Here is a 25,401-nt window from a genome sequence, read left to right as displayed (position 1 = left end):
CTGCAGGATGCCTTCTTAGTCTAGTACGTCCTGAATGGCTGTGGATCGCTCACACTGTGTACAGTACCTGGTCACCGCTGCCTTCGGAGGGCCAATATGGCGTTGGTTCTTACGAAGTGTACGGCAAGGACGTTACCCTGATGGGAACAATTGAGCAATGCTAAGTTAGCCCATGCTCAGTTTATGGTTACATGTTGACCACCGAAATGCCTTGCACTCCATGTATCGAGACGTTTGCAAAAGGTTAGCTAGCAGATCTTTTGAGTCTTTTCACAGACCGTAAACTCTTTTAAACAAGTAGCACGGACAGTCTCAAACCTGTTCGAATTGTTCGGAATGCTGTCAGCGACAGCCACTCCTCTAAGATATCTTCATCATGTTGACGCATGTACGATTTCTGTCGCCGAACAAAATCTGTGACGTGAGAATAGGTAAACCTGGGCTCATTTCACTTGCTTAAGTACGGTCTTCCGTATTTTTTGAGCCAAAATTTCCAGCTCATATGTTATAGAGCTCGCAACTCAGTTTCCGATCTTCCCCCCGGATAGGATATCTCTGCGCCAGTCCTCAACTCGCGCAGTTCATTGAGTAGCTCTTCATATACCGCCTACATTACCATGGCCGGCGCAACTCCCAAGAAGAACGGCTCCGCGCCGCAGACTCCCAAGCATTCGCCTCCACGCTCGTCGCCGTCTCCATCGCCCTCGCGCGGTCCCGACGACGTGGACGCCGACGAGCTCACTGCTCTAATCAAGGCTGTCAAGTTTGCACACCCCGAGTTCGGCGTCAAGCGCGTGCACGACCAGGTTCTGTCACATGGCGGCAAGTTTGCTCGCGTTCCGTTTAAGCGTGTCAAGCGGTACATGCACAAGTTGGGCATGAACTCGCCCTCGGAGGAGGACAAGACACCCGTAAAGCTCATGACCGTTGGCGGTGACTCCAAGTCGCTGCGTGAGGGCGGATCCGAAGCCTCTGGGGCCACAGACGACATGGTTTGGCTGCCCGTCAAGCTAGATGAACCTGCTTCTAAGCTGCAGGAGTTCCCGTACCAGGCTGTGATCCGAATGACCACCAACGAAGAGGGCGATGCCGAGGGCTCGCTCGGTGAGATCTACAAGATCCAAGTGGCCGTGGAGGCTGACGGCTCGCTGAGCACCATCCACCCTATGCTGGTGTACAACAAGGCCCGTACGCGCAAGACGTTCCTGCACCCAGACTCGCCAGCCTATCTGCCCGTGCAGCGATTGGTGACCGCGCAGGGCCAGAAGGGAGCTGTTGGAGGCTCCAAGGCCTACTTCTGGGGCCGCTACTTCAAGATCGAAGACATGCTGTACATCAACACGGAGAAGCTCGCACCTGCCCAGCAGTGGTAGGCGATGAATGACGATCTGTCGCAGCAACGGGACGAGGTGTAGAACTAGCGCGTATCCGACCTGCACAGGATGATCGATGTTGGTGCCATGGATGATGGAGATGAAGACGCGAAGGCAAAGGAGGATTTGGCGGGACTTTGCAGCTGCAAACACATTGGCGTCCGTGGCTTGGCGTTTTGCCCGATATATATTGACTGCTTTTTCACTTTTGCATATGTGTATATTCTGCATATTTTTTAGCGGTAGACGATGGAAGTTGCGTTTTTGATGTCGAGACGCCGTGTTTGCTGCTGCTTTCCCTCCCCCGACTCCTGCTCTCGATATGATGTTGGTGTCGTGCCGTCAGCGTTTCTGTCCTGGTTGCATTGAGTTGTCAAGATGTCGCGTTACCCGTTTACTGCTAACGTGGAGTGAAGACCAGCACATGTGCAGACAATAAAAATCGAGCAAGAAATGGCACAGCAAAAATGTTGCCCAAATTTCGTAACAAAAAAATGAAAAAAAGATTCACGTAACCTTGTAGCACTTGGACGGTCAATGCTGCTTGTTGACTAGTGAGCAAGTGAGCAAACCTCCCTCTATGTCTGCCTATTCGTACTTCCATGACACACCGTCTCTTGTGTTGATTCCAGTTGCAGCGGAGCTTACCGCTTCGAAGGCACTCCGGTACCAAAAAGACCGCCTTCATCGTCGCTGTCGCTTTCGCTTTCACTGCTGCTCACAGCACCGCCGAAGAGTGAACTGTAAGGTGCCGGTGGGATGGCAGTCTGAGGTGTGGCCTTCACGAAACCAGGGGCTGGAGCGGCAGCGGCCGGTGCTGGTGCGTTGGACGGTTCACCGAAGAGGCTGCCGCTGACGGGAGCTGAAGCCTGGTGAAGCTCTGGCGTGGGCTGTGGCGGTGTAACTAAGACTGGGGCAGGAGCTGCAGCGGCAGGTTTGGGAGCTGCATTCTGCGCACCAAATAACGATTGGCTTCCTCCATCATCATCGCTCCAGTCGCTCTCGCTCGATTCGTCATCGTCCGCGGCTGCAGCGGCAGCACCGAAAAGGAACGAACCTGACGTCGGTGCAGGTGTTGACACTGGAGCGGGTGACGGTGTGGGAGCCACAGATACTGGAGCAGGGGTTGGAGCGGTAGGTGCTGGTGTCGACACTACAGGAGAAGGTGTGGCCATCGGCTTCGGGGCAGGGGTCGGCGCTGGAGCTGGTGCTGCAACTTCCACTGGTGCAGGCACAGGAGTCGGGGATGGAACCCGTTCAGGAGCTGGAGTAGGTGCGGGGGTAAACACTGGTGCTGGTGCTGGCTTAGGAGTTTCCACCGGTGCAGCAGGAGGAGGTGACGAAGGCTTCGGGGTAGGCTCTGAAACCGGTGCAGGCGTGCCAAAGAGAGACGAAGCAGACGTCGAAGTTGGAGTCGACGCGGTCGCTGGTTTGGGCTTTGGCTTGTCATCGAGTGTCAGTTCGTCCATAGAGAAATTCGCCATCAGAGCACTAGGGAATCCTGCGGGGGCATACGAGTACTGCTCGGAGGGAGTATCGTACTTTGGTGCATACGGATCATCATCTTCGATGTGGTAAGGCTTCATGGGTTGGCTCACCTCGGGTTCCGGCGCCTTATGCAGTGTCGCCGTGACAGCAGGGGCAGCGGGTGCTGGTGCCGGTGCCGGTGTGGGCACTGGTGTCGGTGTGGCAACGGGGGCCTGAACCGGAGCTGGAGAGTAAGCAGGTTCTGGAGACGGGTTTCCAAACAAATTGGCAGGAGCGGGTGCCGGCGGTGAAACCAAAACTGGAGCTTCTGGAGCCTTGGGCTCAGCTTCAGCGGGTGCAGGCGCAGTGGCAACAGCAGATTCAGATGCAGGAGTTTTTGAAGGCTCGACGTTATCGATAATCGGTGCAGTCATCGCCTGCAATGATCACAATACCACAGTCAGCTCATGAAATTCTACCCACATAGTCAACAACGTGTTCTTACCGGAATTCGGAAAGCTCCTGGTGGCGGTCGTGTCGGTCCACGGCGCTTGGGTCCTGCAACACGGTTCATCGTAGTCTATTCAATCATCAGTTCAGTTAGTACTGCAGCATATGGCTTTCAAAGATATCAATCCAAAACCAACTCACATGAGAGTCATCCAGAGGAGCTGCCGGGGCTTCAGCGCTCTGCTCGCCTCCAGCTGCCATTCCTGGCAATCTGAAGCCCCCCTTTGCCAAACCGGGCATAGGAATGGCTGAGCCCGTCATGCCGGGCATGGCGACGCCCATGGCGTGCTGCGTGTGTCCGTATTGCTCCTCTCCGGTGCTCATGATAGACTCCCTTTGGCCACTGCGGTATCCTCCACTGGGAGCTCCACCCGGACGTCCGAATGGGTTCACATTAATCCCCAGACTGCCTTGTAGCTGCTGGATCTTACTGGAAGCTTTACGGATGCCGGCAGCTTCCTGTGCAGCCACTACTGCGGACGTGTCAACCGGCTCCGAGGCCGCTGACGCTACGCTCGCGTCGCTCATGCTACCAACGCTGCTGTTACTCGCTAGAAGCTGTTCCGACGGCTCCGAGGCTGGTGACGGGTGATTGAATCGTGGTGCAGGGGGCGCTCCTTCAGCGGCGCTGGCGGCCGCGCTCTGCTGCTTGAGGCGTGCGATCCGTTCCGCAATCGAGCTTCTAGCAGCCGACGAGCCCGTCTCCGGTGCAGGGGGAGCACTACGTTCCACTGCTGGAACAGGAGGTTCGCTCTCCCCTCCGGCCTTGGCGCGGCGCCGTGCTAGGATCGCCGCCAGTTCATTCGACGCCATTCTCGTCTCGTCCCCTTGTCGGTCCTGGCTCGACTTTCAACTTAGGAATGTCGCGGATACGATGATTATGACGATGACTGTTTAGAGGGAAATATGTATTAAACTAGACAATACTGTCGCTTGTTCTGAGAAGGAATACTCTGAACCTACGCACTTCAAGACAAAGTTGCCAACACTGAGCAAGGCTCAGTGAGCATCAAGCACTCGGCAGAAAAGATTGACAGCCCCGAGTAGATATTGCTTCATATGTGTATTGACGTGGTGGCTATTGCCCGACTGCCGGTGTCCTATTATCTCGAACGTGGAGATTACATATCGTCCCCATTTCCGTTCTCTAAAACCGAATGATTGACTGTAGATCTCCTGCGTACGGTTATGTCTCCGTGATCAATAGCGTCGCGTTCGTCGGAGTTTGCGCAGTTCGTCGCACGGAGGCATCTTCATTTCCAGCGCTTTACGCATTGCGGCTTCACGGTCTTCGCTGCGAGAGTTACGGGCGCGGTAGATCATCCGTTTCTGCCGCAGTTTAAGGTTCTCGCAGCTCTCCGACAGCTTCGACACATGTGCCTGCTCCACCATTTGCTCTACCCGTGAGAGATCGCGCCAGTGGGTCGTGTACCGCTGTTCAAAATCGCGCTCTACGTAGTACGGGATACCCTTCACCACATTGGCCATCTGCGTCGCACGCTGGACGTTAAACTGTGGCGTCGGGTTTAAGCTAAACGGCATTTCGGGGGTCGATGGGATCGAGAGCAGCGACATCAGGAAGATCAGCAACAGTGGCAGGAACTGGGCCAGGTTGGCCATACCACCACGTTGTTCCTGCTGATGTCCATGGCCTTGGTGCTGCTGTGGCCGCCGTCCACGTGGACGGAAGCCGCCGCCGAAGAACATGTTGAAAATCTCTTCCGGTGTGATATCGTCTTCCTGGGCGTATCTACGTCCATGATGTTGCTGTTGCTGCTGCACGGGCGCATCATCGCCATACCGGTCGTAATGTGCGCGCTTATCGGGGTCGCTCAAAACCGCAAACGCTTTTCCTACAGCCTTAAACGCATCCTCCGCTCCTGGAGCGCTGTTCTTGTCCGGATGCAGCTTCAGGGCCAACTATACAACAGCCAACAGCAATATGTTAGCTAAACGTCATCATTTAACCGGCAATATTTAACGCTCACCTTGCGATAGGCCTTCTTGACCTCGTTATCCGTGGCAGTCTGTTGCACGGACAGCACCTCGTAATGATTCTTACAAGCCTTGATCTTGCGCACCATCTGCAGCTGCTCGGTCGTGTACGGCCGCGAGGGCTCCGATGACGGAGATCTCGATGGCGCGGCTGGAGTTGATCGGTGTCGCATTCCAGCATTTGATGACGCGCCACGTGGCGACGTGGGCTGTGCACTGGTTGTCGACGCCTTCTCCATTTCGGCCTTGGCTCGATCACGCATCGCTTCCACGCCTGGCAGCGGATACATACGATGTGACTTTTCAAAGAACTTGATGGCCTTCTCCCAGTTACCGAGACGTAAGTGCTTCTTTCCGATCTCGAGGCATTTCTCGGCCTCTCCCTTGTTCATCTCCATGCTGGAAGTCGGAGCTGTCTGTAGCTATGAGACGTATACTGCGTATATAGAGCTGTAATTTGCACCACCGCACGCGCAAGACACAGTAAAAGATAAATATGCCACTGGTGCGGACAAGTGACAACTAGTGGCGGCCAAGAAACGTTGACAACGCCGAAGCTCGGACGACCGCGGCAATCGCGGAATGGAGGTCAACAGTTTTTGAGGGGGACTTCATTTAATTCAAGAGGCTTTACATTTCCAAAAAAATGTTTAAGGCAGGGTATGTTAGTTTGAAAAGGGTCTCATTTTGGACCCTTGCCGAAAAAATGCCCAAAATTGCAAGTCGTAATTGTAGATGTAATTATACTCGATTGCACTAATAAGCTCCTGGGCTCACGTTTACTACTCCGTTGCGTTGGGCGCCACCTAACAGCAATCGCTCTTCTTCTTCTTCTTTTGGCCTACGCTCATTTTCCCGGCCGTGATAGCGATACTGTCACCCGATGGCAAGCAAGCCTTCAACTTATGTGCTTTTAGGACTGGAGACGAACAACCGATTGCTGGAAGTCGTTGACGGTGGAGAGTCTTGCCTTTCATTGTTGAAGCATTTGCTGAGAATCCAGGAGGCTTTGGTTTTCAGGGTGTCTTGTCGAGGTTAAGTCATCCTGTCTTTCGTGGGCAGGGAACGCGTGGCAGTATCGCTGGATGTTTCCTATCTGAGTGGACTTGAGCTTGCGTGGGTGGATTTAATACCTTGGGCCCGTGTTTTCTGCCTGCACTCCGAAGAAGGCCCTAGCACATTTGATAACGGAATGGAGTTGAAAGGCCCTAGTTTGATACTTCAGTATTGTACTCCGTGATGCAGTCTTCGTTATGGAATCCAATATGTCTATCCTGATCAACACTGCTTTGAATAAAAAAAACGTTATTAACGTACGCATACTTATCGTTAGAACTGATGGCAGCCTGCCACTGGCAGGTATCCTTTCGATCACAGCAATACAAACTATACTGCATTGTCGTTCCCACAAGTGAATACCGGTATTGGTCGTAGTGGCGTTTTGATGCACCGATGCTTTGGTTAGCACGAAAGTGACGTGGGCAGCTATGATAATAATCCACAAGGCGATGATACTGGTTGTTTGTTATGACCGTTTTGATGGGCATCACGAGGTTCATCTTGAAACGTAGGGGTCGCAATAAGCGGAGTTCTCTGACTCATCAGAATTTTTCAAGTAGATGTTTAATTTGGAATCGGCTTTCGATAAAATAAATAAATAATAACGCTACTTCTAATAGTCAAACCGCATCTCGTTCTCATAATGTTGGATGAACTGGTCACGGTCGGGCAGTCCTTTCATGCCCGATGTGTGAACCAATTTGTTGCGCTGGATGGACTCGATCCGAGACTGATTTGCGTCACAGAGGCAAGTAGGTTCGTCATGCTGCTTCCAGTCGCTCCCAGATTCACTTGGAGATAGCGCTTTAAGTAGTTGCTGCATTCGATCACCAGCTGGAAGTCGTTTGAGGAGTAGCGCTTGCATTCGTACACGGCACTGCGAACAATCATAGGTAAGACGATCCGCACTCGCAGTATTCTTCTTCTCTCGTGCAGTTGTGGTAGTTTACTCTCATTGCTTCTTGGTTTTGATTTGTTGGCACCTCGGGCTATATTAGAATGCAATTAGCGAAAGTAGATAAGTCAAAGGTGTTTTTGAGTGGAACTTAAAAGAAGGACTTTCATTTCGAACCCTTGCCGAAAAAAAAATCCAGTGATGACTGTTTTGGGCCTGGCTGCTTGCTCTTTTTGGCTGGAGACTTCGATTTGGTTGGAGACGAGAGGCGGCGGCGTTTGCTGGGAGATTTTGAAGGCGGGGAGTCTTGATATTCGTCATCAGAGTGTTTATTGAGAAGCGCTGACGCTGGAACGAACTTGGTGGGGAATTGTTCGAACTCTTTCTTGGGTGTTGTGTCTGCGTTGCTGTCGTGCTCTTCTTTCTTGGACGGGGGGCTTGCGGCAGCAGTATCACTGCATGTTTCTTCCTCAGGCTTGATTTGACTCCCTGATGTAGCTGGAGAAGATATCTTGGGTTCTTGTTTTTCTGTCTTAACTCCGAAAAAGGCCTTAATATCACCTGGAATTAGAGTCAAGTCGAGAGGTTCAAGTTTAGTCACCTTGGTAGTGTACGTGTCTAGCAAGGGGGTGCAACGCATACCTGCATGCTTGATATTGACCTTCTTGGCGCAGTCCTCGCTTTGGAATTGCATCGATCCAACTGCAGTACAACATTGTTATCACCGTTTGAACGCGATCAGTGAAAAATCGACCACCAAACATTGCAGTACTGTATAGTTTTGCTAAGACTGTAGCTTACCCTTCCTGTCCACCGGATGCCATTTCAAATCAGCGGAGCGATATGACGCTAGTAAGTCTTTGAGATCCTCAAACTTCGCGCCCGAAAGCCACCGATCAACTCCTTCATCCGACAAAATGACCTGATGCAGTACGGCACACGTGACTTTAGATCGTCTCGGCGGTGGGATATTCCAAGCGACTCTCCCTACCGGCATTCGGGTGTGCAACCACTTAAGCTCTGGAGCAACCGCAGTTGTGAGAATGGTGTAGGTACACATCAACTCTCCTGATTCATTCTTCCACTGATCGTGCAGGCCTGCAAACTGAACACACTTGGATTGTCAAATACAACTACCTCGAATACAACTCGTCGGACTGGAAAAAAAACTCACCTTCATTGGAACGCCCTCCCGATAAAAGTAATACGGCTGCTTCTCGCGTTTATCCACTTGCTGCCACTCGTAGTACCTGTTTGTATATCAGTAACAATTGTATCCGATAATTTTACCGAGCACAACTTCAAAGAAGCAATTATTTACCTCACTTACCCTTCACATAGCACCACACATCGTTTTGACTCCAACAATCGCTTAAAAGCTGGCCGCTCCCGTAGATTTTCGGATCTGTAGTAATACGGACATTATAAAAAAAAAAATTAATGTCACGTTCGGTTCAGTAATTTCCATTGTGATGCTTTTGTACCTAGCGTTAAACATCAGGAAGTGGTCTGGCTTTGCATTCGCCTTCGTGAAGGACGGAACTAGTCCCCACTATATGTATAATCCGCCAACAAAGGACCCAGATAGTATTAAAAAAAAAGTGTCAACAAGCATTATTAGCAGCAAAGCCCAGCACGAACCCGCATAGCCTGCAGTCGCGTCTTCATCTTCGCTTCGCCTTCCACCTTTGCTCCGCCACATTGCAAAAGGATCGGGCCGTATCTTCCGGGTCCCATATTCTCAACGGGGTTATCTGTAGAAAAATCACAGGCAAAAAGTGACCACAACGTTAGCATTTCGTTGCAACTTCCAGCCAGCCAAAGCACGCCTTCAGTCAGCAGCGAGCTTCAACTTTCTCCTCATACATTTATTTCCATCCACAAACTCGTCGGGCGCGACGCCTGCAGCTTCCGCCACCTCCTCGCGCGCCAATGTGCACCGTGCCCGCCCACACATGCGAAATGCCCAAAATGAATTGTGAGGATACTGTAAGAACACATTACTACAGTCGAGTAACCCAACACCGGGTTACTCGACTGTTATTGGTCAAAATGTACACATTGATCTGATAATTTACGTTTTCATCATTCCCATTTTACTCGGAAATACATAACGTTGTTCGCGTTTATGGAACAATGCACCAAGGTATGCAGCACCTCGGAGCCTCCAGCGGCAACAAGAACCCTCGAGTGCGGCTTCCAAGCCGCTCAGCTACATTGCCATGTGACTGGTACTCTGTCAAGCCGCAGGTGAGGAGTATCAAGGCCCGCCCTGATGCATTAGGTCTAGCCAATACCGTGAATCCGTTAACGTTCCTGGCTCGGAAGCCGAGCACTGCTGGAGGTGGTGCTAGCAATGGAAAACAACAGCAAAATCCTAGGCGGCGAAAACTCCAATTGGGTGTATTTTCTCCAAAGAGATCACTCCGTCTATCCAAGCTACCGATGCTGACAAGAACGGAGCACCACATTGAACCAGAACTCTCTAATCAAGTTACATCCACAACAACGCCGAGTACTTTACCTCGAGGTGCAGAGCTGCCTCTACATGAGTTGATACAAACGATGGATGATGCGGTGAAGGCGGACCCATTGGCGGAGCTCAACCAATCAGCTATTGCCCGTTTGTTCATGGACCAATGGCTTCGACAGTTTGAAGCCGATCGACGCAATTTTAAATCTGTTGGTAGGGAACTCCTGAGTAATTTTAACGATATTTTGTTGTGCGAGTTTTAATGCTGTCGACGGTGGTTTACTAGCCATCCGGTACGAGGTAGGATTCGAGGAGCTGCAGCGACGGACAGCTAACCTTCCGCGACCTAACGAATTGATCACAACCTTTTGCTGCAAAGTTCTTGGTAAGTTTCCGTCAATATTGTCGTCACTGTATTGATCCGCATAAAGACTCGTAATTCACTACTCTATTATGTTGATCTTCGATTTCGAAAAGAATAGAAGATCTCACGCCGCATTTCGGCCCATACGCACCTTTGTTTCGCGTGCTGAGTGCTGAGCTTGTTCAATCCATCTACACACGTGATGGCTTACCGTATTTTGCGTTGGTCAAGCACCACAAACGTCTTCTTCAGACACTTCGAAAGGATAAGTAAGTCGTTTAATTTTTAAGGACTGGATCGGTGCTCAGTGCATTTACGTCATATCCAGGGAATGGCGGGAAGATCGCAATGACGTTCTAGCTGATGATATCGATAGAGTGTATTCCATGTTCCGACACTTTTTGACCGAGTGCACATACGCACTAGCACGCATGCTCCTACACGAATGGTACTCTGTGGCTGTCGTCCAAAAGAAGGTTTGTCACCGCCTTGTTTATTGCTTTTTGAAAAGCAACCACTAATATTTGGATCTGCGGCCAGAACAACAGGAAGTATATCACGTACTACTCGAACTGGTTCAACAGCGCTCCCAGGGCTATGCTCCGAAAAGTGTTTATATCATGGAAGCGCGAGGCTGTCAGGCACAGGATCGAAAGAATCCAAAAGCAAATGCAAATTGATCTTCAAAGTTTGACAGTCGTCAAACGGCAGGCAGACGAGCTCACAATGCAGCGCGATAGTGCACAGGCTGACAACCTGGCAATGCGCGATGATCGCAAGCAAGCCGAGGACTGGACACGACAGCTAGAATTGCGGATTAAAGCTGCGAGTACGTTCTTGGATACAACTCGCCGTCGAGAGGCCCAGGTCTGTCAAGAAGGTCAACTACGAGTGGAAGCTGTGGCTTGCCTTCCACCACTTATCCTGGAGTCGTTGTTGCGGGGTTATCACGGTGTTGGATTTCTCCAACAAGCTTCCGTTCGAGAAGAAGATTTGATGGATGAATACGACGAGCAGTCTCAAGGAACTCCCTCTGTGTTCCTTGAATGTTTAAGTGAAATCGCACGGCTACGAAACACGGAGCTGAGGCGAAAGTCTTCCACGATGCCATCGACTAAAGAAGGAAGAACCAATTCAGTTATCGCCACTACAGGGCGGTCTAACTCGGTTGTTATTGGAACAGATCCTAGTGAAAATGGGCAGACAATATCGACACAAGATGCAGTGGTAACAGCGGCAATAGGTAGTCCTTCTGACAGGAAGGTTGCAGGGGCGATTTCGCACAACGAACTATCCAGCAGGAGGTTTTCGAAGTTCTTTAGCTCTCTTCGTGCGCAAATACAAGCACCTAATGCGAAGGTTCTCTTCATTTCAACGCAATTTCGAGAGTTAGAGGATAAACCACTGAGTCAGCACGAGAACGCTCGAGTGACTCGAGAATACGAGCAGCTTCTGCGCGCCATCCGGATTCAGGATGAACATTATGCCAGTCATTCCAAGTTATTCAGCTCGCGGATGCTTGAAAGCCACGAAATTTCCCTTGTGCCGACCCTGTCTATGCCTAGTAGGGCACTCCAAGGGTGTGCAGGAAGAGACAAAGGCGACTTGGGTGTGATCAACGGAGTCAAGCGCAGCTGGATAACAAGTATACCCGCGCAAAAACCGAGGACAGCGTCACGTGGTTCTCAGTTTAAGCGTGCGTCTACACAACGCCAATCGATCTTGTCACTCAAGGATCGCCCACCGCCACAGATACCGTTGCTTGAGAACCTTGAAATGCTTCATGAAGCTGATTTCGACATTTCTCCTCTCCACTCGTGCGGATTCAGTATACTACTTCTTGCGCACATCGCAACTGGATATGGTTCATTATTATTTTCTCCCGGCGACATGAGCGCATTTACACACAACGCCTACATGAGCCCACCCAAGGTCTCTGTAGGCTCTGAAGTCGTAAATTCTCAAGATAATAACGCGGATAAACCGGATGCAGTGACAGATCAACTAGCAACGTCCTCACCAGCGCAGAGCTCTCCAATGCCTTCAGTAGACCAATCTATCATACCACAGTCCACTAAACCGATGGATAACTCGCTTCGGATCATCAAACCGATTGTTACCGCATACAACACGTGGAATCAACTATCCGAGCAGCTCATTTCTGCTGGTGTGGTGCAGTCTCGTAGTCTAACGCAGAAACCCGCGGTGGATTCTTCAACTGATAATAATGGAGATTCGTTGAGAGGACAAGGAACGCCGTTGGGAATTCCCATTCGTCCGATACTGCAGCACCAGTTTGAGCCTTCATCGCACAGCTCGCTACTTCCACCAGCAAAAGAGAAATCTAACCGAAGAGCGAGTAACCCTGTTGGCGACGGAAACACGTACCATACTGCCAAAATTCGACACCTTTCACCCGAACTCACTGATAAACTGACCCAAAGTATTGAAATCATCCACAAATGTGTGAAAACCACATCGATAAAGATGAAAGATTTCAATGCCATGCACCAACAGCTCCAAGAACTCCGACTCACTCAGTGGCAGCAAGCAAGCGAGCTGGCTTCTCACTCGTCAAAAGCAAAAGAATCTCCAGCACCTACGAATCCTGTCGGACCATCAGACAATCGAGAGCAAATTTACGAGTGCATTTCCCTCACAAACAACACGATGCGTCGGATATTCAGCGTCGAAGAGGACCCTGACATTGAACTCATTCAAGTTCGTGCCGTCTTCGAGAAACACCAGCAAGTTATACGTCGACTGTACACTCCGTTCCGCGCTAACATCAAACACGCCATGAGTCTCGACGATCTATGGCACATTGTAAAGATCCTTCGCTTACCTCGGGAGATTCACGTCCTCCCCGTCTTACGAGATGAAGAACTAGTGGCCAACGGATACGAGCAACTCTTCTCTCCTGAAGACCTGGCGGAACTTTTTCTTCAGCTTTGCAACGAGCAATTCCAGCCGCAGATTTCTCCATTGAGTGCACGTGTCGAGTACTTTGTCATTCATCATTTACCGATAGCTCTTCAAAACCAAAGTCTCCTTCGAGTTATGATGCACCGCTCGGACGTAAAACTCGCCATCAGCAGTCATTCCCAAACAATCCGGATCATATTCCGACGCTATTGTGCCAAGGAACGCGAGCTCATGGTGCCTGCAAGTAAAATAGCGAAGCCAAAGCCACGGCATACTGGACACGGGATCAACAAGTACATGCGCATGGTCGATTGGCAAGCGTTTGTACAGGACTATCACTTGATACGCGCTCGATTTTCCATGGATCAAGCCATGAACGTGTTCCGCAATGTTCAAGAGGCTTCACCAGGCAATGACGAGCAGCTCGAGTTGATCTACAGCGAGTTCTGCGAGGCGCTTGTCGCCATGGCAACGTTCTACTTCCCCGATCCATTCGTCAAGCCTGCAGCGAAGCTCATGCAGTTTCTCCGTCGATACTTGCCACTGTCGCCTGAAGACGCTTAGAAACACTAACGTAGTATAAATGAAGACTGAATACTTGCATGTTATGTTTAGTTTTCCTTGCGAAAAGTGAACTGCGCGTCGTTCACTGCTACATGTAGAAACTACAGCTAAAATGCGCGAAAGAAGCAGCACTTTGAGCGTGTCTGCAGGCGCTATAGTGTGCTAGAACAGTTCTAGCACACACCGTGCGTCGTAAGGCCCGACTTTTGGTGCTTGAGGTTGGCCTGGAGCGAGTGGACAATGTCCCTGAAGTGCTTCTTCTCGGCCTTGGGCGACGACATGGCCGTGTCCACCAAGACGTGGTGTTTCTCCAGTACTTCGATGGCCTTCATGATGTCCTGCACCAACATGTTGGCCATGTGCGACGAGAAGTTCTGCTTGACAACTACACGCATGATAGCCAGAGACTCTGCACCACTGGAGCAAGTGTAGGCCGGGACGATCCATCCACGGCTCTTGAGCTTGTCTTGGATGTCGAAGCACGTGTAACGGGACGAATCGATCAGTGCAAACGCCACTAGAGGCATGTGCTGCTTGTCCACAATACGGAAGTGACCCGTGGCCACTAGCGCTCCACGCAGCAGCTGTGCGTTCTCCATACTGGCCTCCATAATACGACGGTATCCCTCGAATCCGAACCGCAACATGTTGTAGTACTGGGCCACCACGTTGCCTGCTCCCTTAGAGAAGTTGAGAGTGAAGGACGACTGGTCTCCACCCAAGTAGTTGACGTGGAACACCAGGTCTTCCGGGAGATCTTCGGGCTCACGCCACAATGCCCAGCCCATGCCGGCGTACACCAGGCCGAATTTGTGGCCACTGACGTTGATGCTCTTAACGTTGGGCAGACGGAAGTCCCACTCGAGCTCAGGGCTGAGGAACGGGGCGATGAAGCCGCCGCTGGCCGCGTCCACGTGCAGCGGGATGTTCCAACCGTTGCGCTCATTCTCTTCTACCAACATGTCGTGGATGGCCTTGACGTCCTCGTACTCGCCGTTGAACGTGCTGCCCAGAATGGCGCTGACGCCGATGGTGTTCTCGTCGAGCAGGGCACGTGCGCGATTGGCCGTCAGCACGAGGCAGTCCGGGGACACATCAGCCTCGCGGATTTCGATCTCGAAGTACTTGCACATCTTGTGCCAGCAGACCTGCACGTTCGAGCCGAAGACCATGTTGGGCTTGTCGTACGGCAGGCCGGCGGCGACACGGCGGTCCTTCCACTTGCGCTTCATGGCCAGGCCGGCCAGCATGATGGCCTCCGAGGAGCCGATGCAGCCCGTGCCCGTGGCCTTTTGGCCGGGCTCCAGCGGCGCGTGGTACAGATTGGCCAACATGGTCACGCAGCGGTTGTGGATCTCGGCCGTCTGCGGGTACTGGTCCAGATCGATGTAGTTCTTGCGCAGCCCCTCGACCATGAGGTCCTCGGCCTCGGGCTCCATGTACGTGGTCACGAAGGACGCGAGGTTCATCTTGGGGTTGCCGTCCAGCGCCAACTCGTCCTTAATGAGTTGGTGCGCCACGCGCGGGGGCACAGAGCGCTGCGGGAACACGTCCGAGGGCAGACTCGCGCACATGAGCGGGTGGCCGTACACGGCCTCCGTCTCCGGCTTCGTGTCGCCAGCGTCGCCAGAATATTTGCGCGTGCTCACTTGCATGGTGCGAATTGAGACGAGAGTGGGAGAACTTGGTCGGAAGCCGGCAAAATCGGAAATGAGACGGTGGTGGCTGCGATCTTTTCACCTTCAACCACCTGCGTCACTATCGTACTTAGTGAAGAGCATACAAATTGCAAGTGCCAAGATAGCCGCTGTGCACTTTGATCCGAGATTCATTTTTGTGCTTCAAAATCATGCCAGGATGCCGGTGCTCAGGCGCAGCAAATACGCACGCAAATCAGTTCTAGAATGACACATCCAGCTTGGATAACGGGACGGATGACGGCAATTAGCCTCATCATGAGGCGTCCAGTATGCAGCTGTGGGCGAGGAAGGGACGAGGCAAAAGAGCATCGACGATCAAGCCCGACGTACAAAATGCACAAAATCCATTCTATTGCTCGAAGACGCGGCCAGCTGCCGCTTAACGTGAGGCATCGTCTCTCTACTTGCTGCTGCTTGCACTCCTGATTTTTTCCTGCACCTCGTCCTGCAACGATACACAAATGGCATAGGTTAACACACACGCTCACGAAGAGTAGACACGCCATCGAGGCGCAATCAAAGCGTACAATACCTGCAGGCGTGTGAAGAACTCCTTCGAGTTGGAGAACTGCTTGGACGAGCCCTCGATCTGCTTGCCCGTGGTGATGTTCTTGGCGCCAGCGATGCTCTCGAGCATCTTCTTCTTCTCGTACTTGTTGCCCAGTCCGGGGTTGAGCTTGGCCACCAGCCGCTCGTCGAACTCGCGCTGGCGCTTCTCCTTCCTCCGTGCGTGCTTCTTGGCGTTGCGCAGCGCCTTGCGCTCCGTCTGAGTCATTTCCTCCTTGGACTGCAGCACAGCCTCGCCGCGCTTGCGCTTCTTCTCGTACACTTCCTCGGGCGCCTTCAAGTTCGCGTCGCTGACACTGATCGGCACCACCTCCTCCATTGCAATAGCAGGCACCGCAGGCTTGACCTGCAGCTCCTTGACGGCCGGCTTGGGCGTAAAGTGGTAGTTGGACAGCGCGTCGAGCTTCCAGCAGAGGCTCTTGAACATCACTTCGATCTCCTCCTGGTCCTGCTTGGACTCGTCATCGGCTTCGAAGCCCATGGCTGTCTTCATGTATTCCTTCTCGTAAATCTCACCCAGTCCCTCCTTCGACTTCTCCATAGACACTTCCTCCAGCTTGTTCTTCTGGTCCTCTTCGTTACCAGCGAACTTACGGATCACATCGTCATAATCGTCTTCCAAGATGCGCTTCTTGATCATTTCCTCAAGTGCGATCGACACTTCCTCGGTGATCACAGGGGCAGCCTTCACTGGTCGGTCGTAGTCCAGCACCGCTTCTAGCAAACTATTCTCTGGACGCGCAGCAGAGCGCACCTCACCCTTCAGAAGCCACGGCTTCTCGCTGATAGCCTCCTGTTCCAGATCCTTAATCTCCTTCTGAAGACGTTGACGCTGACGCTGGTGCGACGACATGATACCGCGCTCAGCAAGCTCCTCGTCGTCGACATTCTCGTCCTCATCAGGTTTCGAGCGCTTGATAGTCGGGTATTCCTCGTCGTCGTTGTCGCCGTCCTGCATATCGACGTCATTAAGCTCTTCTTCCTCTTCTTCATCACCCTCGTCACCTTCCTCATCTTCATCACCGAAAAAGTCGTCGTATTTCATCTCCTCCGCGGTCTCGGCGTCTGAATCTTCTTCCATCTCCGATTCATCGTCGTCATCTTCATCTTCACCATTCTCGCTATCGTCGCCGTCCATATCGTCGTCCATGTCTTCATCTTCCTCCTCTTCCTCTTCTGCTGCCTTATCCATCTCATCCCAGTCGAAAAAGCCATCCTCGGCGACATCGCGGGCCTTCTTAGCTTTCTTCTTACTTTTCTTAACCTCCTTCTCTTCCTCGTCGGAGTCGGCAGTGTCATCGTCCGAATTCTCGTCGTCGTCACTGTCCTTCTCGTCGCTATCAGCGTCGCTGTCCTTCTGTTCCTCCTCTTGCTCCTCCTCCTCTTCTTCTTCTTCACTCTCCTCCTGCTTTTCTGACGGGAATAGCAAAATATTGTCCGGGTTCTTGTGGAATGTACGAATTCGCTGTGTCATCTCGGTCACCAACGGGCCGTTCAGTAGACGGAGCTGCTCCCAGACCTGGTCCGCGTCGAAGCCGTCCACGTACAGCTCGTCCAGTGCCGTAGCACCGCCACTCTTGCTCTGGTATTTAGACGTTCGGTCGTATGCATGCTTAGCGAACGCCTTAATCTCCTTTGCCACCTCTTCCGACGGAGTGAAAAACAACTGCACAGATCAATACACGGTAAATTTCAGCACCTCTAGACACTCCAGCAACAGATCAAGACGTCACACACACCTCGGGTTTCTGCACCACCTTCTCACGGAAGCTGGCGATCACGGACGCGTCCATAGCGGTCTCTGCAGTCTGCTGCGTCCAATAGAGTTGCTACCCTTTCGTGATCCAGTCAAACTGAGGCCATTATTAGGGTACCTTATGGTACGCTCACAAAAAACTGTGTGTACCACGTAATGGTTAAAACAATTATTGTGGCAATAATTGAAATTGAGGTGAACGTCAAGCTGGTCAAGTTTTTGGCGAACATGTCAGTATTGCATGCACACCACAATTTAGCACGTCGAAACTCATCAGCCCATGCATTTATACAAAAGAATCACGTTAGTTTGATATGCCGGATGCAGCCGCTCGCACCTTTGGGTTAGCATGCCACAGTGGCTCACTGCTTAGTTGTCTTTCCGTGCCTTCTTCTTGGTCTTGGCCTCATCCTCGTCACTAGACAGTCCGTTGCGCGGGATCTCGGCCCAGCCGCCTGGCGGTACGTCGTCGGGTTTGCGTGCGTGGCGCTTGATGAACTTGTTCATACTGAACATGGTGAACGAGTCCCGTTGAAATACCTGCTTCATCCTATCGTCCAGCAGAATCGTGCGCTTATCATCCGGATCCTGCAGGTTGTGTTCATGGATGTACGCCCATAATGCCTTCACGATCTGAGGCCGTGCCATGCGGTCACTGCCAGTGAGCGAGGCCAGCTCGGGCGACAGCGACAGCTCCGTATTGAACCCGCTGTTCCTCTTCTTCTTGCCGTCGTCCTCTCCATCCTCTGTCGTAGCCGCTTTCTTCTTCTTCTTAGCCGGCTTCTTCTTCGCAGCCTTCGCTTCTGAGTCCTCGTCACTCGACACGCCGTCGCGCGGGATCTGACTCCACCCGCCTGGCGGCAAGTCGTCGGGTTTACGCACATGGCGCTTGACGAACTTGTTCATACTGAACATAGTGAACGAGTCTCGCTGGAATACGCCACGCAGCGTGTCGTCCAAAAGGATGGTCTTCTTATTGTTCGGGTCCTGTAAATTGTGCTCACGGATGTAGGCCCAGAGAGCTTTGACGACCTGCGGCCGCGCCATTGTCTCCGCTCCGACAACCTGTGCGAGCTCTGGAGACAAGCTCAGCTGTGCATTGAAGCCTCCTCCAGCTTTCTTGCCGTCCTCCCCCTCCGTCTTCCGCTTGCGTTTCTTAGGCGGCGCCTTCTTCTTGACGACCGCCTTCTTGCGAGGTATACGCTCCTCCTGCTCGTCATCAGCGTCCACGTCCTCGTCGCTCGGTTCAGGCTCTTCCTCTTCTTCTTCGTCGGCCTGTTGCTGCTCGATGACCTCCAAGATCGTGGCGTTGATCACTTCCTTGTAGCTCGAAAGGTCCGTCTGGAACTGCGCCTCCAGTTGCTTGCGAATCATGCGGCGCGAAAGTTGCTCAAGGTCCGCGTCCTTGAGAATGTTGCGGATGGCCTCCGTGAGCTGCGTCACGTCCACGGCGGGCGCCATGGGCTCTTGGCCCAGCCCCGACAGGTCCAGTCCGAGACCCATGCCGTCGCTCATGGTTGATGTCTCCGCTAAGCGAATATATGGGTGTTTGTATGCTCTGACCTCATAGCCGTGCAACCCGACCGGACCCTAAAGTAGCAACTATGAACTAAAGTTGCAATTTAAGGGAGAATCATTTTCCATCTGAACATCTTGTTGCAGATGTAGCCATTTGTCGTCGAGTTGTGGACGAGTGCAGCATTGCAGCGGAGACCTTGAAGTGCACTGCCCAGTGCAGTGCGATGTTTTATTTTATTGCGTTGCTCCAAGTTTGCCACATGCTGCAACTACTGATCTATCGATCAATCATTTTAGTTTTTTTGTCAACCCAGTGTGATATTCTCACGTCGCAGTGTTTAACTGCTGGAGCTATTTCGGACAAGTCGCCGTTGAAATGATCTGGATAAAACTCTGCGACTAATTACTGACAACGCACTGTTACACATAGCACGAGTGCAGAAGAACGAGCTGGAGAAGAGTCCAGCAAGCATTTGCCCAGGATCGACCGATGCACGTTCATTTGATTAGATTGTGATTCAGTCCTACGAAAGCTGCTGGACTATGGAGCTGTCTGACAGTATTTCCAGAGATCAGCTTGTGGTGCTGCAGCTTCTGGAGGAGATCCAGCGATTAGTGGATCTAGCAGGGGGCGAGACCAAACCAGGTGAAGATGTCAACCCGAGGATGCATCCGGCAGCCAAATTGTATCTCGACACACGCGACACCTTTGAGGTGATTGAGAATATGGTGGAAGAGCATGTCAAAGGGAAACCCAAGCTACTCCGAAGGCTTAGTAAGCAATCCAGTAGCGAGAGCGTCACAACTTCAGCCCCTAGTTCGCCTCGTGGGAGCCCAACCGTTTCTGCGCTGAATGACGCTGTCATCGATCGTATCCAGGAGATGTTCCGATATTTAGGAAGTTTACTTGGACCCTCCGTTCTAAAAGAGCTGCGGCTTCGTAAACTCTCCATCACATCGATTCTACATTATGTGAGATTTTTGCCGATGGAATACCAGTGGACAGCATACAAAGAAGCACGAAAAGAAGAAGTGGAGCAAGCCTATCGCGAGACCGTTTTCGACTCCCTATCGTCGTCTACTCACCCCCTAACAGATAGCCAAACTCTACGACACCGTGCTGAATTTGTAAAACAACAAATTCGCAAAGATGTGGATACTGTTTGTTTGTTTGCGGCGGATGGTACACTCTCTACGATTTTTGGAGATGACGGTGACATGGTGGAGGAAAATGTGGCAATTAAGTTTGAATCACTCATTGCAGACGTGTACAGCGGCTATCTTAAAGAATCATTAGACGTGCAGATGAAACATTTGATACAAGTTTCTGATCAATGGGCGCACGATACGGCAATAACGTCATCTTCCAAACACGCATCAGAAACCGGCCCGCCACTTGTAGTCCAGTGCTTCTATCGACCGCGTAAATTTCGCATGAAAGGAGGTATTTTCCCGGATATGCTTATGAATCTCGTAAATCGGTGCGTACATCTACCACCGGCTCATTCTAGTCAGCCGGCTAAGCTTCTAGTGGCGGATCCTCACCACGTCGGCGTGTGGTGGCAAAAATCAGTGTTTTCGGTCACTGAGCGAGACGTAACTACTCTTCATGATGATGCAAGTCGCGATATCTTGGGGAAAGTGGAGACGTTGGATGGTCAATTGTACGTGCCGCTTCTTCGAAAAGAACAAGATGGGTCTCGTTTATTTGGTCGAAGTGGGGGTCTCGCGAAATGGGTAGGTCAGCGTGTCCTAGTAAACAACGGCAAGGACAGCGTATGGGTTGAAGTTGTGGTTATTGATGTAGACGATAAGCGATGCAAACTCCAGATGAAGAAATCTCTTCAAAAATGTGTCGAAGTAGCTAGTTGGACCCAATTTTTTTCGCTGAATGAATGGGTAAATCTGCGAGATTTTCATTTTATCGGAGCCCCCGTGAATCCTCAGTTCCGTGTGCAAATGGGTCTCAAATTTCGAGAAGTCCTCGAGTCTGTACAGGCAGTGGTTGTAGAGATTAGCTCGGTATTTCCCAATGGCGAGTTAAATGACAAAGTGGGGAGTGCACTGTGGAAATCTGTGGAGCCGTCAATTAGCAGGGGTGAACACATTTTTGCGCGCTACTTTCGGTCTGTTCTTCAAAACGACGTGCTAACTCACGGGAATCCAGCAGTTCACGCCACGCCGGCACGTTCGAGATCGAGTTCTTTTGAAGCTGCAGCCTCGCCGCAAGATCAACTGGTTGTGAGGGACATGGGATCTACCGTTAACTTCGCAAGAGGTAGTTCTGTTCGGCCCATTATTGAAGCGAAAATTGGGTATTTTGATGAGTTGGGTACCTATTGCTTCCAACAACCATCACGACTAACGAGGACTAGTACAGCCATGCGTTCGACCATTTCGGAAACCACAACATCATCTCGAACCATATCACCGTTTGAGAAACTCGCACATCATTTACTTGAAGAAACTGAGATTATTGGTACTTGTATTCAAGCGCAAAATGTCGCTCTTAGCTGCACTTTTGTGCAGGTTTTACTGGAAAAGATAGCAAAGATGAATCAGCAGATGATAGCTACACTTCAATTACCGTCATGCACGGTTGAAAAAGCCGTATCGGAACACGCCAATTCGTGCAGATTGCTCTTTGTGTGGCGAATATGCAGACATGAAGTCGACACGATGGCACGGCAAGGAAGGAGGAGTAAACGACGCAATCTTGACCATGACAACCGATACATTCATCTCAACTGGGTTGATCATGCGTTCGAACGAGTGGAATCGCAAATTTTAGAGACGATACATTCGCTTGTTCACTACGCACATCGTGTCTTTTTCCACGAATGTATGAATCACTTACTCCCGGGAATTTATGAACAATCGTGGGCAGCATGCAAGCCTTGGTTCGGTAATACTCGGTGTACCTACGCCGTACAAGGGTTCGTCTTTCGGGTGCAGCTGTTGCTGGAGTATGTTAATACTACGGTGCTAATAGGCTACGAACGCAACCTTGGTGTACACGAAAAAGTGTATGAACTAACAGTTCGAATGCTGTTGGATGTTCTGGCTTGTATTGCGGAGGCGTATGAGAGCCTCGTGGTTTCCAGGGCTCGTGAAGGACAATGGAAGATCGATATGCTTTATCTCGTATGTGGTGTGTACAAACTGCTCAAACAGCTGGATCAAATGTTCTCCTCTCGAGGAGCTAGTCAAAGTGCCAAAGGAAAACGCAAAGGTACGTCTAGGTTAAATGTAGTGTTTGATTAACGTTTCTTACAGTGTTCTCGTTTGAATGTCTGTGCGATGATCAGCAATGAACGATATCCGATCTATTTGTTTGCGACTTCTTGTCCGCTTAGCCGTCCGATCCGGCCCAGCCAATATTGTATTGGATACGTTGGCGAAGAAGGCTCAGGCTGACAGCTTTGAGCAGTATTCAGACGTGGACACGATTTCTGAACTGGACTATCATATCGCCTCCATAATCCGCTGGGTCGACCCTAATGGAGACATTCTGGGCGATTTTGGTAATGAAGAGGTATGCAGTTTGAACACCTTGTAGTCATGAGTGATGATAAGCTCATTCCTGCAACTTCGACACAGAGTGAAAAGGATCTGCCGCGGATACACACGATTTTTGTCAGCATGGAGATAAAAAAGCTGATTGATGTGCAGCTAAATGTAAGTGAGTTTTCTGTTAGTGTAACACTAATAGTGCTTACAAATTGAGCTGATGGCGATATTTTTGCATAGTGGACAGCTCTGATTTCTCGAAACAGTTTAGCAAAGCAAATGTTGTTGGGGATCTTGCAGCAACGGCACGAGCTTGGTGACTGGCCCTTTCCAGTACTCACAGAGGCTGAGCTGCAAGTGCGTAGTCAAATTCAGCAGGTATTGTTCAATGTGCTTGAGTTTTGTCATGACCAATGATGCTAACCATCCTCTTTGCTATGTAACCATTGCAGTTTATTGACCGATTCAGCGGCAACACTGGGATAAAGGAGCAAGAAGAGCATAGCGTTACCCCATCGGAGGAACTACCAAACAGCACTAGCCAGGGCAATGGCAATAGCTCACATCCACTCGAGAGGAGTGAAAAGCCAACCTTAAATTTGCCAACATAAAAAAGTATTATCCGAGATAGAGCGTAGCTTTGGTCTGTCAATGGTGACGTGACATCACTTATGAAGTAGATTACTTAGAACGTGGCATCGAATGTCGTTCTAACAAAATAGTTCTATACAGCGTCAAAATGTAAAATGCATCGAGTCGTCGGGTTTCCATTAGCCTCGTAATTGAATTTGCAAAAACCCAAAGTGTTTAGATTCGTTTGCAAGCACCCAGGTAAGTGAGAATTCAAGATTCTGCATTAACATAAATACAAGATCAACCAGGTTTCGACTCGGATCTTGCTGTTCGAAGCAATTAGTATGGATAGTAATTTTCACCAAAATTCTCTTTCTAAGAATACCAGTGTGCAGTTGGCAAATTTGCGTGAAATGATGATAAGATAAACCCTCTAAATATGGACTGCTGATGCTGCTTTCCAATCTGATCACCAGCGTCATACTGCATTTTTGGTGTGAAGCGTGCTTTCGTGGCACTTTAAAATACTCACCTTCCAGGTGAATTAATAAGCAGGTAGAATTATTGTTCAAGAATGGAAGTGATTCCGGAAATCGCGGGTCCTGCTACTTCAGCGCAGTGGACGCAACTCTGGGGCACCTCATTCGGGTCGGCTGCAGTGCAGCCCATGAGACGTTCCGCTCACGCGATTGCCACCTTTGAGGACAACATGTATCTCTTCGGAGGTATCAGTACGAATGCAGCAGATGAAGATGTCGAGTATAACGACACGTGGGTATTCGACCTTGTTGACAGACAATGGGCCGAGCTGTCAGTCGGTGACAATAGACCTTCGAACCGCTTCCACCACGCTGGAGTACTTCATACGAACACTACAGTCAACGAGTTCATCGTATTCGGAGGGCTATCGCTCTTGGCAGCAAAGGCTGACGATGGTACATCTACTACGAGCAGTGTTCCAGTAGTGCAGTTCAACGATGTTTGGCGGCTTTCGTTAATGGAAAGCACACCAAAATGGGTCATGGACCCCATTCCGTCGAACTCAACCAGTGATGTACCAGACCCAAGATCAGAGGCAGGTGTCGTCATTCACAACGACTATTTGTTCATGTTCGGTGGAATTGCATATGATGAGAAAGGTGATGAAGCTCCAGTCGACTACAATGATCTGTGGAGATACGATCTCAGTACATACACCTGGAAAAAGATGGAACCTACAGGAGATCAGCCCCCTACTCGATTTTCTCATTCAGTCGCATTGTTACACGACAATAGCGAGAAAAGTGAAGCCTATTTGCTGGTGTATAGTGGTAGACACTTGCTGTTCTCTAGTTGGACATTGCTGGACGACGTGTGGCTCTACGACTTTAGCCAAAATGAATGGATGAGTATAACGCCGTCCACCAGCGTTCCTCGTGCGTACACGTCGATAGTCACCACGAAAGGAAGTAATATGTGGTTCTTTGGCGGGTATTATAAACCGCAACAGAGCTCGAGTGGCTACGTCTACGAGGACATAGTTCTTGGCAAATTTGACTTCAAGAATAAGGCCATGGAAGCACGACATGCTGTGATTGAGAGCGACGCTGCATCTCCACCCCTGCGATACAACCACCGTGCCGCGCTTTGGCGAGGAGATAGTATGGTAATTCACGGTGGGAGCTACCAAAGCCAACTAGGTGATGTGTGGGTTTATAACACTACGAACGCAGTGACGACGGATGCGGCTACCAACACGCTTCCGCTGGATCCGGAATCCCTCGTTTACGTGCTAGGAGCTTTCATCGTCACAGTGGTTTTCGTTCTGCTAGCACTTCTACTGCGTTGGCGACGCGCGGACCGGAGAAATGTAAGTTTGTCTTAAATTTCTAACAACCGATGGGAAGTCTAACTGTTGCTTTTGTAGCTGCGTGCTGCTCAGATGCGTGGTGCTGCGGTTGTTCGTGGTGTGACGAAGGAAAGACTGGATCAACTTCGGATCACGAAATACAACCGTGCGGAGCGGAATCCAGAGTCGCCAACAGCACTACCCAGTCCAACCAGCGTTGGCTCGACTGAAAATGAGGATATCTGCCCAATCTGCTTGGTACGCTGGATCCCTTAACTCCACTTTGCTATATTTTAGAGGCTTACATTCGTCGGAAATGTGTGC

General features: G+C 50.8%; 12 protein-coding genes across 13 annotated transcripts; 5 read left to right on the top strand and 7 right to left on the bottom strand.

The window, feature by feature from the left end:
- Positions 1-432: 432 nt before the first annotated feature.
- PPTG_05342 (hypothetical protein) lies at positions 433-4,224 on the bottom strand. Its single transcript, XM_008898862.1, has 3 exons — positions 3,492-4,224; positions 3,346-3,420; positions 433-3,277 (listed from the first exon to the last, which is right to left on the bottom strand). The coding sequence occupies exons 1-3, from the start codon at positions 4,161-4,163 to the stop codon at positions 2,018-2,020; spliced, it is 2,007 nt and encodes a 668-aa protein (XP_008897110.1). The 5' UTR covers positions 4,164-4,224; the 3' UTR covers positions 433-2,017.
- Positions 531-1,898, top strand: PPTG_05343 (hypothetical protein). The gene has a single exon (XM_008898863.1). The coding sequence runs from the start codon at positions 618-620 to the stop codon at positions 1,371-1,373; it is 756 nt and encodes a 251-aa protein (XP_008897111.1). The 5' UTR covers positions 531-617; the 3' UTR covers positions 1,374-1,898.
- Positions 4,225-4,344: 120 nt separating the features above from the next.
- On the bottom strand, positions 4,345-5,951 carry PPTG_05341 (hypothetical protein). The gene is made up of 2 exons (XM_008898861.1): positions 5,339-5,951; positions 4,345-5,270 (listed from the first exon to the last, which is right to left on the bottom strand). Exons 1-2 carry the CDS (start codon positions 5,741-5,743, stop codon positions 4,551-4,553), a joined length of 1,125 nt encoding a protein of 374 aa, XP_008897109.1. The 5' UTR covers positions 5,744-5,951; the 3' UTR covers positions 4,345-4,550.
- A 1,066-nt stretch (positions 5,952-7,017) lies between these two features.
- On the bottom strand, positions 7,018-7,227 carry PPTG_05340 (hypothetical protein; the record flags this gene model as incomplete). The annotated part of the gene is made up of 1 exon (XM_008898860.1): positions 7,018-7,227. One exon carries the CDS (start codon positions 7,225-7,227, stop codon positions 7,018-7,020), a length of 210 nt encoding a protein of 69 aa, XP_008897108.1.
- A 238-nt stretch (positions 7,228-7,465) lies between these two features.
- Positions 7,466-9,256, bottom strand: PPTG_05339 (hypothetical protein; the record flags this gene model as incomplete). The annotated part of the gene is made up of 9 exons (XM_008898859.1): positions 7,466-7,860; positions 7,942-8,001; positions 8,101-8,221; positions 8,291-8,404; positions 8,474-8,549; positions 8,630-8,704; positions 8,784-8,851; positions 8,941-9,053; positions 9,166-9,256. 9 exons carry the CDS (start codon positions 9,254-9,256, stop codon positions 7,466-7,468), a joined length of 1,113 nt encoding a protein of 370 aa, XP_008897107.1.
- A 179-nt stretch (positions 9,257-9,435) lies between these two features.
- Positions 9,436-10,035, top strand: PPTG_21663 (hypothetical protein; the record flags this gene model as incomplete). Its single annotated transcript, XM_008899295.1, has 1 exon — positions 9,436-10,035. One exon carries the CDS (start codon positions 9,436-9,438, stop codon positions 10,033-10,035), a length of 600 nt encoding a protein of 199 aa, XP_008897543.1.
- Positions 10,036-10,733: 698 nt separating this feature from the next.
- On the top strand, positions 10,734-13,625 carry PPTG_05338 (hypothetical protein; the record flags this gene model as incomplete). The annotated part of the gene is made up of 1 exon (XM_008898858.1): positions 10,734-13,625. The coding sequence occupies one exon, from the start codon at positions 10,734-10,736 to the stop codon at positions 13,623-13,625; it is 2,892 nt and encodes a 963-aa protein (XP_008897106.1).
- A 19-nt stretch (positions 13,626-13,644) lies between these two features.
- On the bottom strand, positions 13,645-15,569 carry PPTG_05337 (glutamate decarboxylase). The gene has a single exon (XM_008898857.1). It carries the CDS (start codon positions 15,278-15,280, stop codon positions 13,799-13,801), a length of 1,482 nt encoding a protein of 493 aa, XP_008897105.1. The 5' UTR covers positions 15,281-15,569; the 3' UTR covers positions 13,645-13,798.
- Positions 15,570-15,652: 83 nt separating this feature from the next.
- PPTG_05336 lies at positions 15,653-17,769 on the bottom strand. 2 transcript variants are annotated; one of them, XM_008898855.1, is made up of 3 exons: positions 17,632-17,769; positions 15,858-17,558; positions 15,653-15,770 (listed from the first exon to the last, which is right to left on the bottom strand). In XM_008898855.1, the coding sequence occupies exons 1-3, from the start codon at positions 17,683-17,685 to the stop codon at positions 15,726-15,728; spliced, it is 1,800 nt and encodes a 599-aa protein (XP_008897103.1). In that variant the 5' UTR covers positions 17,686-17,769; the 3' UTR covers positions 15,653-15,725. The 2 variants fall into 2 exon arrangements, with proteins under 2 accessions (XP_008897103.1, XP_008897104.1); XM_008898856.1 differs by having other exon boundaries at positions 15,858-17,769.
- A 6-nt stretch (positions 17,770-17,775) lies between these two features.
- On the bottom strand, positions 17,776-19,233 carry PPTG_05335 (hypothetical protein). Its single transcript, XM_008898854.1, has one exon. It carries the CDS (start codon positions 19,161-19,163, stop codon positions 18,018-18,020), a length of 1,146 nt encoding a protein of 381 aa, XP_008897102.1. The 5' UTR covers positions 19,164-19,233; the 3' UTR covers positions 17,776-18,017.
- Positions 19,234-19,709: 476 nt separating this feature from the next.
- PPTG_05334 (hypothetical protein) lies at positions 19,710-23,287 on the top strand (the record flags this gene model as incomplete). Its single annotated transcript, XM_008898853.1, has 5 exons — positions 19,710-22,398; positions 22,475-22,701; positions 22,767-22,844; positions 22,917-23,054; positions 23,129-23,287. The coding sequence occupies 5 exons, from the start codon at positions 19,710-19,712 to the stop codon at positions 23,285-23,287; spliced, it is 3,291 nt and encodes a 1,096-aa protein (XP_008897101.1).
- Positions 23,288-23,750: 463 nt separating this feature from the next.
- PPTG_05333 (hypothetical protein) lies at positions 23,751-25,353 on the top strand (the record flags this gene model as incomplete). Its single annotated transcript, XM_008898852.1, has 2 exons — positions 23,751-25,098; positions 25,156-25,353. Exons 1-2 carry the CDS (start codon positions 23,824-23,826, stop codon positions 25,351-25,353), a joined length of 1,473 nt encoding a protein of 490 aa, XP_008897100.1. The 5' UTR covers positions 23,751-23,823.
- Between the last annotated feature and the right edge of the window lie 48 nt (positions 25,354-25,401).

This window comes from Phytophthora parasitica, assembly GCF_000247585.1.
Source record: "Phytophthora parasitica INRA-310 unplaced genomic scaffold supercont2.7, whole genome shotgun sequence".
In the NCBI taxonomy this organism is placed as follows: domain Eukaryota; phylum Oomycota; class Peronosporomycetes; order Peronosporales; family Peronosporaceae; genus Phytophthora; species Phytophthora nicotianae.
The sequence above is the reverse complement of the archived record's forward strand: the minus strand, read 5'-3'. Positions and strand labels throughout refer to the sequence as shown.

Excerpts from the sequence above, each read along its gene's own strand:
- PPTG_05337 (XM_008898857.1), bottom strand. The coding sequence starts at position 15,280 with ATGCAAGTGAGCACGCGCAAATATTCTGGCGACGCTGGCGACACGAAG.
- PPTG_05342 (XM_008898862.1), bottom strand. The coding sequence starts at position 4,163 with ATGGCGTCGAATGAACTGGCGGCGATCCTAGCACGGCGCCGCGCCAAG. Across the intron at positions 3,421-3,491 it reads CTCCTCTGGATGACTCTCAT|ACTACGATGAACCGTGTTGC; the intron begins GTGAGTTGGTTT and ends ATGATTGAATAG. Across the intron at positions 3,278-3,345 it reads CAGGAGCTTTCCGAATTCCG|GCGATGACTGCACCGATTAT; the intron begins GTAAGAACACGT and ends TGATCATTGCAG.
- PPTG_05341 (XM_008898861.1), bottom strand. The coding sequence starts at position 5,743 with ATGGAGATGAACAAGGGAGAGGCCGAGAAATGCCTCGAGATCGGAAAG. Across the intron at positions 5,271-5,338 it reads TCAAGAAGGCCTATCGCAAG|TTGGCCCTGAAGCTGCATCC; the intron begins GTGAGCGTTAAA and ends GCTGTTGTATAG.
- PPTG_05343 (XM_008898863.1), top strand. The coding sequence starts at position 618 with ATGGCCGGCGCAACTCCCAAGAAGAACGGCTCCGCGCCGCAGACTCCC.
- PPTG_05336 (XM_008898855.1), bottom strand. The coding sequence starts at position 17,685 with ATGGACGCGTCCGTGATCGCCAGCTTCCGTGAGAAGGTGGTGCAGAAA. Across the intron at positions 17,559-17,631 it reads AGGTGGTGCAGAAACCCGAG|TTGTTTTTCACTCCGTCGGA; the intron begins GTGTGTGTGACG and ends TGATCTGTGCAG. Across the intron at positions 15,771-15,857 it reads AGTTCTTCACACGCCTGCAG|GACGAGGTGCAGGAAAAAAT; the intron begins GTATTGTACGCT and ends GTATCGTTGCAG.
- PPTG_05335 (XM_008898854.1), bottom strand. The coding sequence starts at position 19,163 with ATGAGCGACGGCATGGGTCTCGGACTGGACCTGTCGGGGCTGGGCCAA.